At 42.2% G+C, this 13,023-nt stretch overlaps 1 protein-coding gene across 1 annotated transcript in view; it reads right to left on the minus strand.

Moving 5' to 3' along the window:
• The window catches only part of LOC107123435 (collagen alpha-6(VI) chain-like), a 78,324-nt gene that overhangs the window by 51,795 nt on the left and 13,506 nt on the right, over window positions 1-13,023 (minus strand). Inside the window, 3 exon segments of the mRNA XM_015426681.1 lie at window positions 346-921; window positions 7,284-7,841; window positions 8,846-9,406. Coding sequence (XP_015282167.1) covers window positions 346-921; window positions 7,284-7,841; window positions 8,846-9,406 — 1,695 coding nt within the window.

The raw sequence follows: 13,023 nt of genomic DNA on the forward strand, positions 1-13,023 counted from the left end.
CTGAAGAAGGCCCTTAGGGCTGAAACCTGTTTGGTCAAGCGGTTATTGTATGTGAAATTTATCTTTGTTGCCGCATGCAATGTCTTAATGAATGTGATGCTACACCCACGACCTCTTTGTTTTTATCTACATTCGACTAATGTTGTTTTTAATTTGTAGTTACTGTGCACTTTGTAATAAATAGATATATTTTGTTCTATGCTTTAGCTGCTCAACCATCTAGGTCCCTGAATTATCCTGTTTCCTCAACACACCTTATGCACACAGATACTGTAGAAAGGTGCTCTGCTCCTAATATTGAGGGGGGAAATCTAAAAATAGTGCAATAGTGAATTAATACTTTACCTGGCTTTGAATCATCACACAGCTCATCCGATAACGTTTTGGTGATGCTTTCTAGTCCTTCAAACTGGTCCACATAGTAATACATCTTGTTTGGTCCTGCCATAGTCTGAAGTTCATCCGTCTTTGCTTCTTTTATCCCGACGGCATAAATCTCAATGTCACGGGCCCTGAGTCTTTTAGACACTTCATCGAGTTTTGCTGCATCATGTGACTCACCATCAGTGATCACTATAAGAGCCTGGGGAACGTTCCTGCGGTGGCGACTTCCATGTGCCTCACTGAAGAATGATTCTGAATGTTTAAGAGCCTCAGCTGTGTACGTATTTCCACCCAAAAGTGTGTCACTTTGGATAGCTGAAATGATAGCTGATTTCGTATGATAGGTATTAAGGTAGAACAGTGTGACTGGGCTGTCAGAATACTTCAGAGCTCCAAACTGAACTTGGTCACTGCCAACATCAGATTTACTGACTAGGCCGATCATGAAGTCCTTCATGAGGTTGTAGTTAGTTTCACCTATACTGCCAGAACTATCTATTACAAATACAACATCTAAACGTGCTATCCTTTTGCACTCTGGAATACGAAGAGAGAGAGAAAACATATATTATTAATCTAGTTGTACATACTTAAACATTTTTTCCTTTAAAAAATTCATTTCTTTTTATAAGAGAAATAAAGCATTTTTTTCTTTTAACAGCAAACACAAATACCTTGGTTATAATGAAGCTAATGCTGTGTTCCCATTATTTGTGCTTACCCATTATTGGCGCTTTCTCTCATAGAGAATCAAAACGTCCTTGTGCATACCTACCAACAGAAGTTAGTCTAATAATGGGAGAGTTGGACCACAGTCCTGAGGAGCTTCACATAACCAATGGAGCTTCTTGTGGTATGTTGCACACATTTATTTCACCCCATTATTACTTCATCATATATGCTCTGCAGGTTTTTGACAGTGTTCAACTTCTTGTGTCTGCTGGCAAAGCAGCCAGAGCTACAGAAATGGCACTAGCAACTGGGAGGAAACCCCACATGCCTCAGAAAAGGGAATGAAGGCTACTGAGACATGGTAGTAGCAAGCTGAGGACATTTAAAGCTAAGGGTCAGGAATGATTCTCTGCTGTGGCTCCAAGGAGTGAAGATGCAGGGAGACTGAGGAGGAGACAGGGGGGTTGGAGGAAGCCTCTTTAGGTTGGAGGAAGGGTTCCAACTTTGCTTATATTCATTTTCTATACAGATTAGTATTCTAAAAAGATCTAGTAAGGTCGAGACCCATGTTTCACATTTTTTAAAATCCCTGAAGTATATGATAATGTTGATCTTAGCTGTGTGTACACGGTCCCCGGTCACATGGGAGAAATTGACACGGGCAAAGTGCGGCTTTTTAGAGCCGCACCAAAAGAGACACGTGGTGGCGGGATCAGACAGATCCCCTGAGCCGCCGTGCAGTTGCTCCCCGGCATGATCAGATGCCGGGGGGGGGAAGCCACAGAAGAGAGAGCGAGGCAGCCAGCTGCGCATGTGTGAACATGCGCAGTTCAGCCAGGCAGCGAGCCTCAAATGCTCCTGAAGACAGGCGTGCCGGCGATCCCACGGCCTCGCTTGCTGCGGCGTTTCAGGTTGGTGCTACTATTTCCTAGGGGTTTTTTAATGCGCATTTTCGGCCTGAAGGGACGGATTGGGGACGGGTGCGCGCCGCTTCCCAGATGGTGCGGTGTGATCGCGCCCATTTACTGCGCCCCCAATCCATCCCTCTTGCGGGCCAAAACCTCCCATGTGACCGGGGCCAAACAGTATCATTTGACTAGAATGAATGGAGATATGGGGGAACAAGTCAGAAGAGCAAATATGATCTGCCTAGACCAGGGGTTGTTTCGTAGAAAAAGAGCTAGGGGAACTCATTAGCATAACTCATTAGCATATGCCACACCCCCTGACATCAGGGGCCCGGCGGTGGACCTGCAAGTCTGGTGGGAGTGCGAGGAAGCCCCGCCAAGGCCCTCCCTGGCCCCAGGCAGGCAGGGGTGGGGAGAGGCGGAAGGAAGCAATTTACCCTCCCTCTTCTCTTGCCTCCTCCTGGCTGAATGAGGGCCGGAAGCGGGGCAGCCGGAAGCAGGGGGCAGGACTTTGTCATGTGCCCCGCACCTCACCTGGGGGAACTGCAATCCCCCGCGATCCCCCCCGAATCGAACTCTGGCCTAGACTATGGCTGCGGTTACTTGCACTAAATAATCCACTTTCAATCCACTTTCAATGCACTTTCCAACAGGATTCTGCCAGTTCACACAGGCTGATTCTGCATTGGCTTTTCCCTTCATTGTTTTAGCAAACCCATGTTGGAACAGAAAAGGTGCAGCTCAAAGCCACATTCAAATACCCCTGGGGAATGCTGTACTGACTGCAAAGTCACCCCTGAATGGCCATAAATCTATGCAGAAGGTACCATAAAGCCCGATGATCAAAGAAAGTGAAAGCAACATTGTTAAATACTGGGTTCCATGGATGAGCAGACCCCAAGTCTAGCGATCAGCTCAGCTTTATTAGTGATTCAGCAGACACAAGACTGAACTCCAGGGCAACAGCCCTGTTTAAATAGCATGCAAACACCACACCCAACCACACCCAGCTCCCAACAATAGGCTATTTGCATAACATTAACTCCTCATTGTTCTAGAGCTCCAAACTCAGCCAGTCTCTGGTAGACAGTCCTAGGATGTTCCAGCTCCAATACATAACAGGCATGCAATGCAGAGGGGAGTTTCTGTTCCAGTGTGGGTTTGGTATAACAATGAAGGGAAAAGCCAATGCAGAATCGCCCACAGTAAAATCCATTTGGAAAGTGCAGTGAAAGTGGATTGAAAATTGATTATTTAGTGTGTGTGACTGCAGCCAAAGAGTGTTATTATGGATGAGTCTGTGAGATCAGAGGTTTAATCCTGGCACAGATAGGAATTCATTGGGCAGTCATGGCGCACATCCTGTATTGCAGCCTCACTGGCAAAATAAGAATATCAGAAATGTACCTTCCTAAATTGCTGTGAGGATTAATTCATCAAGTTAATGCTGCCTGTGGTCTTTTAAACCTTTTTGGATGCTATTAACTTCTGGGAGGTTGTGTGCCTCCAATTCGGTTTCTTTTTAAAAAATAACAAAAAACAAACACAAGAAACAAAGAACAATCCAGATTTATCTGTAAATGTGGGGACTTTGAAAAACTCTGTATCTTAATTGTGGATGGCCCTGTTCTGTTCATCTGTATACACAGGGGCTGATTTCACACTAGAACTGCCTTGATGTTGTGCCGCCGTTTGCCCCGATACTATTGGTCATTTTCACACCCGAAGCTGCGGGGCTGCATTTTGACTCGCGGCTTCGCCCGATTTCCCCCGCAGTTTCGTAATCCTGTTTTTTTAGGATCACGAAACTGCGGAGGAAATCGGGCGAAGCCGCAGGTCAAATGCAGCCCCGCGGCTTCAGGTGTGAAATTGACCAATAGTATCGAGGCAAACGGTGGCGCAACATCGAGGCAGCTCTAGTGCGAAATCAGTGCAAGCCAATACAAATAATCATATGAAAAAATTATGTGAAAGACAGAATAATCATTCCATGATATTTAATCTTATTCTTTTTCAATCTAGACGCCGCGAGATGAACATGCGTCATGAAAAAGTGAAGGACGAACTTCCCCGGAGTAACCGTTTCATTTCGATATTTCTTTTTCATACAACAATATCCTGACAAAAAACATAATCATTACTCATAACAGGAAACCATCCCAACCTCTTACACAAACTACCAAAAATTTAGAAAAATACATACAGTTCTGTTTCAGCATATTCATTCACCTTCCCAAAGGATTTCTCTAATTCTATGAATAAAACCTCCACAAAGGGTTGGAGAAAGGAATCTACATATTTGGACAATGGTTCCAAAACTGAATTAACCGCAGATACAATCGGGCGGTTAATTCAGTTTTGGAACCATTGTCCAAATAGGTGGAGGCTCTTCCCTTGTATATCAAAGATACTTGTGACTTTATTAATCAGGTGGAAGGTCTATCAGTACCCGAAGGAATGGCTCTAGTCACGCTTGATGTCAATTCATTTTACACCAATATCCCGCACGAAGAAGCGAGGATATGCTTACTTAGGACATTGGAACAGAGAGCTTATTGTGTTCCCCCCACACATTTTCTACTAGATCTGGTAGACATCATTTCTGAAAAGAGCTTTTTTAGGTTGGGTAATGAATTTTACTTTCAAATTAAAGGGGTAGCAATGGGCAGCTCTTTTGCGCCCAGTGTTGCCAACCTTTTCATGGGTGATTTCGAGGGCAAATGGATTTTGAATGACAGCATTAATCCTTTTTGTGAGCACATTATATTCTTTAAACGTTATATAGACGATTTGTTTATGCTTTTTGATAAGATAGAGGTTGTAGATCAGTTTGTGGGATGAATCCATCAAATTCGTACATTCTATGAGCATTACGGAATTGAATTTTCTAGACACTACAGTGTATGTAAGAGCCAAAAAGTTGGCAATTCGTCCATACAACAAGAGTACAGATAGGAATTCCTATTTACATTACAATTCACACCATGTATGCCATCTTAAAGAAAACCTCCCTTATGGGCAGTTTTTGAGAGTCAAAAGAAATTCTACAATTGAAGAAGATTTTGAAAAAGAGTCAGATAGACTCAGTCAGCTATTCAGGGACAGAGGTTACCCACTTGGGGTAATAGAGACAGCTAGGTTTAGGGCCAGATGTAGAAATAGAGTAGATCTTTTAAAAGGAAGACCCAAATGGTGGGAGGATGACAAACTACATTGGGCTCTTGATTTTACCAATAGATCGTATTATATTAAAAAGATAGTTTTTCGTCATTGGCATATTCTTAACAATGTACCCTTGTGTCAAAACTCTCCGATTATAGGTTTTAGAAAGACCAGCAGTATAAGGGATAAGATCATTAAGGCTGACCTACACCAGAGTAGTCAACAAGACACCCTCCCCAGGGGCCATTTTAAGTGTAAGAAATGCACTGCATGCCCACAGATGTGGGAGACAAACCTATTGGACTTTCCGGAGGTGAACTATAGAAAGGACATCACTCATTTTTTGACCTGCGCCACGAAAGGGATTGTGTACCTTTTAATTTGTGGTTGTGGTTTAAAATATGTAGGTCAGTCCTCACAAGCACTTAGAACCCGGGTGCTTGAGCATAAATCAAGACTTAGACATGCTTGTCAAGATGCTCCCCTGGTACCCCATTTTACGGAAGCTGGTCGTTGCCCAGATGATTTTAAATGTATAGTTTTGGAAGTCATCCGTTCTAAACCTTATGAGACCTGTGACACACATAAAATATTACTTCAAAGGGAAGCCTTTTGGTGCTTTGAATTGGATATTATTCAACCAGTGGGACTGAATGTAGCCCTGGAACTGTCATGTTTTCTGTAACAACTTAGAGCAAGATTCTTTAATTTGTAGGTTATAGGATGTACATTAGGCTGTGTGGATAAGTACTGTTTTGTCTTTCTGTCTTCTTGTCTTCTTGTCTTTTGGTATGAACATTGATACAAATGTATTGGATATTAAATTGACCACGAAGTAATAAACACAATAAGTTGGCAACATCATTTAGGAAGCATGTGATACATCAATAAGGATATAAGAGCAAGCAATGAGAGCTATAGCTAAGGCTGATCAGCCCGATTTGATACATAGGCTATGTGCCGGTTATAAGCTATTCTGGAGCAGTTAGGGTAAGGATTTTTATATTTGTATGTTGTATAAGAGATATAGCACTTATGTATGGGTATAGAATAATGAAATTGAGACATTAAATATAATCAAATATGTTTTATTCATAGAATTAGAGAAATCCTTTGGGAAGGTGAATGAATATGCTGAAACAGAACTGTATGTATTTTTCTAAATTTTTTGTAGTTTGTATAAGAGGTTGGGATGGTTTCCTGTTATGAGTAATGATTATGTTTTTTGTCAGGATATTGTTGTATGAAAAAGAAATATCGAAACGAAACGGTTACTCCAGGGAAGTTCGTCCTTCACTTCTTCATGACGTCTTGCATGTTCATCTCGCGGCGTCTAGATTGAAAAAGAATAAGATTAAATATCATGGAATGATTATTCTGTCTTTCTTCACATAATTTTTTCATATGATTATTTGTATTGGCTTGCACTGTTGCAGTATTGTTTGTATGTTACACAATTGTCATACTGCTACCCCCCTTGTTTGCCAACTAGTGCGAAATCAGCCAGAGTCTAGCCCTTGGCTATTTGATATAGGGATAAACAAGAATGCCATGTTATTGGGCATATAAAATCTGTACACTGAGCTTTACTTTTTGAAGACATTTACCTGTAAGCAAGTCTAGATTTTTTTTTGTCTAGTTGTGTGGTTACAAAAGAGGAAGGAGTCATCTTTAATTTGTGTACAAGTTGTAGGTATGTATAGTAATTAAAAAGCTCTGTGTAACTCTTCCCTTTGTGTATAAACTAACTTTTTTGGGGGAGGGTTAATCTTATATTCAGGATCATCTTATTTTTGTGTAAATACAGTGTGTGTGTGTATACATATACGTACATACACACACTGGCACTCTGAGGAAATTGGTATTCTGTGATCCCAAACAATTTCATAGAATTTGTTTATTGCTATACAATTCCTGCCTGCAATATGCTGTCTGCTTTTAAAAGAACCCTACGATGGAGTCATATAATATTCCTAACTATGTAATTTATGTTCTCTTTTGGAACCTATGTCTTTGGCGGAGCAAAATTTGTAAACCCATGTAGAAGACATGTGGAAGACAAGATGGCTTTCCAAGAGAAGAGCAGTTTCATTTTCTCATGAAGGAAGCCCCCTCCCCCATGTTAAGCACCCCCCAAAAAAGGGAAACAGTACTAACCCTCATAGGGATTACATATGCCAAAAATGATGTCGTCTTCTATCTTCTCCAGAATATCAAAATTCTCCACATGAAACACCAACTCAGATTTCCCACTTATCTCTTCAAGCTGTGTTTTATTGGCATTAAACACCCCAACTGAATAGATAGTGATACCATCCTCTCTCAGAGCCACGGCGGGAGCTTTTACTTCATCTTGTGCTTCTCCATCTGTCAGCAAGATGAGAATTTTGTTCACAGAGGATCGTGAACCTTTGGATGGCGTGAAATACTCAGCTACAAATTCCAATGCTTGTCCAGTGAGCGTGTTCTCTTTAATGGCTGCCATTCTTCTAATAGCTTCGATTATGTCACTTTTTGCCGAATACTTGTTCAGCGGGAATTCTTCTTTAGCAATGTCACTGAACTGGACAACACCAATGCGTACTTGGTCTAAGCCAATGTGAGATTTGTTTACCAGATGACTCATAAAGTTCTTCATTTTGTTAAAATTCTCATCGCCAATGCTACCGGAGCTGTCCACTAGGAACATGATGTCTGCTTTCATTTCCTTACAGGCTACAGAAGGAAAACAAGTAATTATTCAGGTGATACACTCAAAATGAAATAAATACCACAAATCATTGTTGATCTGGTTCAACAGAAAGGACACACCATGCTGCACCGGTAAATATCTTTAAGGTAAAGGTTCCCTTGCTCGATAGCCAGTCGAATCCGACTCTAGGGTTGCGATGCTCATCTCCGTTTCAAAGCCGAAGAGCCAGCGCTGTCCGAAGATGTTTCCGTGGTCATGTGGCCGGCATGACTAAACACCAAGGCGCACGGAACGCTGTTACCTTCCCACTCAAGTGGTACCTATTTATCTACTTGCAATTTCTTGCTTTCAAACTGCTAGGTTGGCAGGAGCTGGAACTAGAGACGGGAGCTCACTCCATCATGCAGCGCACCCGGGTCTCCAACTGCTGAACTACTGACCTTCCACAGCCTGCAGTTCAGCGTCTTAACCACTTGAGCCACCGCAGCTCCTTTGCAAAACCCTTAAAGTCAAAATATACTCGGAACCTTTTGCTGAGCCTGAAGGCATTGCTTCTTTCATGACGCTGTTTAATGAAATAAAACAATATGAGCAGATATGGGCATGTCTCATGAGAGACAGCATACACATTTTCTAAATAAACAATAATTACAATAACCAAATAATAACTATAAAATAATAATAATTAATTAAACCCATAAATAATAACAGTAACCTAGGGAGGGCAACGTTTGGGGAGGAGAGAGAGCTTAGTAGGAATGTGATGCCATAAAGTCCACCCTCAAAAGCTGCCATTTTCTTCAAGGAAACTGAGGTCTGGAGTATAGAGATCACTCCCATTCCAAGGCTGGGAACCCTAATTGCAACTCCTGTATTTCCTTCATAATATCTAGTTCTACTTTCAGTAGTTTTCAGAACCCCAAATTTCCATGCACCCTTAGAGGTAAGGACCTGGGTTTGATTGGTGTCATTAGTTATGGAACAAGGTTGTGCTTATTGAGAGAACTACCAGTGGTATTTCTCTTACCTTCTTCAGTGCATACATCTCGGACAACTTCAGCTTGGATATCTTTCAAGGAGTCAAACTGTTGCACAAAGTAAACCCTCGAGCCTGCGATCTCATGCAGTTGGGTTCTATTAGCGTCTTTTACACCAATGGCATACATGTTCACCTTTGCATCCCTTAGTATCTTGGCAGGAACCTTCACATCATCGTGGGCCTCTCCATCTGTCAGCACAATGAGATGAGAGGGCACTTTGTTTCCACGTTGTTGTCTTGCCTTTTCAAACAAAGGCTGCATGGATTTTAAAGCTTCTCCAGTATATGTATCTCCTGTTAATTGATTGATATTATTAATAGCTTTTTCCAAAGAGTTTCTTTTAGTGTAATCATCAAGTTCAAAGTGTACTTTAATACGAGAAGCATATGAATATTGCACAACTCCAAATCGGACATGATTAGGTCCAACATTAAACAGCTTAATCACTTCCTTCAGAAAATTTTTCATGTCATTGAAATCTGACCAGTGAATGCTTGAAGAGCCATCAATGAGGAAGTAAATATCAGCCTCTTCTGTGTCCATACATCCTACAAGAAAAGAGGGACTGAATTAGATATTGAACCTAGATAAACACAAAAAATAAGCACAAGAAGATGCATCAAAGTACTCAGCTATAAAAAGGTACCACTCGACCTTATTGTACCAAAAGCTTGTTGAGAAGAATGTCACTACACTGGTGAGTTTGACATTAGGAGTGCGTACTGGAAAAATTATCCTTTTGAGAAAGGGAAGGTATATCAGTTTTGAGAATTTTTAGAAATGTCATATCATGAAGACTTGTTGATTTCCATTTCCAATAATGTCTGTTCATTGTTTTATATGCACAGATAATGGAAGATTTTCCTGAGCTGACCAAATGATATCAAAGTATCAGGGAACCTGGTCCACCCTCTCTTCTAAAGACTCCCCAGGTTTCAAGTGAATAGGACAAAGGGGTCTGACTTTACAGCCCTTTGAATAAGGTGACCCAAGCCATCCTCTTTGCATAGCAGAAAAATGGCTGCTGGTTTTCTGGAGCAGCTTTTACCAGATATAGTAATTACAGGTAAAAATAGTCCCTCCACCTGTCTAGTGAGGTACCCATCAGCCCCACCAATCATGTTGTGGAGGAAAGGGAGTCCAACTAGCTAAACCTAAGCAATGAAAAATGCCACATTACCCAAAATTGCTAATTAATCTGCCAAAAAGTATAAAACGGGTAACCCACTAACTGAAGGCAACCAGAAAAACCAACAAACCGAGGGGAAAAAAACACAATGAAAAGCAAGCAACAAACACCTTGGAAGCACAAAAAAGGAAAGGCAGAAGATCAAAATAAAGCAAACATTAAACCACACAGAGCCCAAAAAAACAACGAAAAGAATACATCTCCTGAACTCCCCACCAAAACTTCCCCTGGGAGAAAAGGCTAGTGGAAAGGCTAGCTAGTAATAATCAATTAAGCAAACTAGTCTGTTAGGAAGCATCATCCAGGCAGGATCCATCCCGCTGGGATCTAGTGTAGTCCAAGCAAGACATCTCACCCAAGACACAAGTAGCAGCGAGTGCAGCACACAGGAAGCTCAAAATCCACAATGTTATGAGCAGTCACAGTTTAAAATTTCCCTCCCCTCCAAGAAAGACTGTGATTGGCCAAGGTGACTCTCCTGATTGGTCCCCTGGCTAAGGTTTCCCAGGGAATGGCCACATAAATACAGAAATATGTCTGAGTCGCTGAATAGAAATAAATGGTTTGGCTATGAATGCAAAATTATGAATAGAAGGATTCGACAATTGCACTGTAAATTTAAAAGAGACAATACTGTACACATTCTAAGGGAATTACTCCATCTAAAAATTCCCCCTTGTTTGGAAGCATTCTATGATCATTCCAATGTTCAAAAAGATTAATCGTTCTGACCCCGCTAATTATTGCCCGATCAGCCTTTTATCATTTGTTGGGCAATGATATTCTTCCTTTCTGTATCAAAGGTTAAAGGAATGATGGACTTCCGGTTTATGGCAGTGCGCTAGCAGACTCACCTCCCGGATCTCCCAGGGGTGAAGTTGCGCTCCAGCCGAAGGAGGGGGTGCGCAGGCTCGCTTACCCCCCCAGGGACCCGGTGAAGGAACCCTGGCCATGGAACTTTCAAGAGGTTGCCTCTTCGATGGCGGAATGCCGGAGAATTGAGGCGCCTCTTCATTCCGACGGTTCTACGTGCTGTGAGACCGAATGGGCTTAGTGACACTGACCGGGGCAAGCGCAGGAGATTGAGCTATGACTTGTTATGTTTGTGTTTTAATGTTTTTAATCCTTATTGTAAGCCGCCCTGAGCCTGTCTGTGGCAGGGAGGGTGGGATAAAAATTGAATAAATAAATAAATAAAAAAAAGTCATTGAAAACTAAAGCATGGCTTAGTGCTTTTAAGCTTAGAATAAAGACTGTCTTTGCCATAGAAACGGATAGATTACTGTTTTTTCTCAAACAAAATGCTTATTACTCAGTAGGGGGTAAAGACTGTTAACACTAGATTACAGCAGCTGGGCCTTACATTAAAAGAAATTCTCCAGCTGAGTAAGGCAGAGACCTTCAATATTGTCGAGCATTTTCTTACCAAGGTGGATTACAATAGCAAGGTAATTTGTGCTCGCAGAGTTTGTTCAACCCAATTCTTTGACATTTTACCACCTAAGTCCTTGCCATCCTATACAAGATATTTAACGGTGCAGCCACTACTAAAGAAACTGACACTGGATTCAGTCTTGAATGCACCGTTCTTGAGCAAGGTGATTGAGTGGATGGTGGCTGGACAGCTCCAGGACTTCCTGGATGAAGCAGTCTGTCTTAAGGCCTGGACATGGGACTGTGATGGCCTTTGTCACCCTGGATGACTTGTGCTGGGGAATGAATAGGGGGAGGCTATCCCTGTTCCTGACTTTTCAGCAGCTTTTGATACTTTTAACTATGGTAGCCTTCTGGACCAACTTGGCAGAATTGGGACTGGGAGGCACCATTCTGCAGTGGTTTCAGTCCTACCTGGAAGACAGGTTTCAGAAAGTGGTGCTGGGGGCTGCTACTCAGCTCCTTGGCCTTTGGTTTACGGAGGTGTGCAGGGTTCCATCTTGTCCCCCATGCTATTCAACTTCTACATGAAGCAACTGGGTGAGATCATCTGGAGTTTTAGGCTGGGCTAGCATCAATATGCAGGTGCCATTTAGCTCAATCTCACACTTCCAGTGTAAACCTGGAACAGGGACTGGAGACAGTTTTGTGTTGGATTCGGACTAATAAATTGAAACTTATTCCTGACAAGATGGAAGTACACAGTAAGACTGACCAGGGTTTAAGATGTCTCCTGCTCTGGATGGGGTTGCACTCCCCTGATGGAACAGGACTGTAGCCTGTGGGTACTTTTGAACTCAGGCCTCCTGTTGGAGAAGCAGGAGGCAGCAAGAGTGCCTTTTACCAGCTTCAACTGGGTAGCCAATGGCAGCCTTTCCTGGACAGGAAGGAGCTGGCTATTGTGGTGCAGGCCATGGTGACACCTAAAGTAGATTTTTGCAGTGTGCTTTATTTGGGACTGCCCTTGAAAAGTGTTTGGAAAGATCAATTGATAAAGAATACTGAAGCCAGGATGCTGACTGGTGTGGGCCTGTATCACTACAATCTTGGTTCATCTTCACTGACTTCCAGTCTTTTTCCAGGCCCTATTCAAGGTGCTAGTTCTGACATTTGGAGCCCTATTCAGAATGGGACCAGCATTCCTTAAGGACATCCCTACTCCCACACAAACCTATGCTACTACCAGTACCGTCTTCTGAGACCCTGCTTTGAGTGCTCCTGCCTTCTGAATTCAGGCAGGTAGCAATCGAAGAGAGAGCCTTCTCAGTCACAGCACAAAAGCTGTGGAGCTGTGGGATATTTGTCCCCTTCCATCGCTGTCCCACTGGTTGAGGAAGACTTTTTTTTTTTTAGTTTGGTGTTCCATTATTGACCTCTTCTTCCTACCCTACTTGTCATTGGATGGCTTTTTACACATGTTTTATCTGTGATTTTAACTGATTTTATAATGGGGTTTAATATGTTCTGCTTTTAATTGCTAGCCACCTTGGTGGCCCTGTTTGGGCCCAAAGATGGGATGTAAACTTTGTAAATAAATAATAA

Source organism: Gekko japonicus, unplaced genomic scaffold (assembly GCF_001447785.1).
Source record: "Gekko japonicus isolate JY-2015 unplaced genomic scaffold, Gekko_japonicus_V1.1 scaffold2523, whole genome shotgun sequence".
Lineage (NCBI taxonomy): Eukaryota > Metazoa > Chordata > Lepidosauria > Squamata > Gekkonidae > Gekko > Gekko japonicus.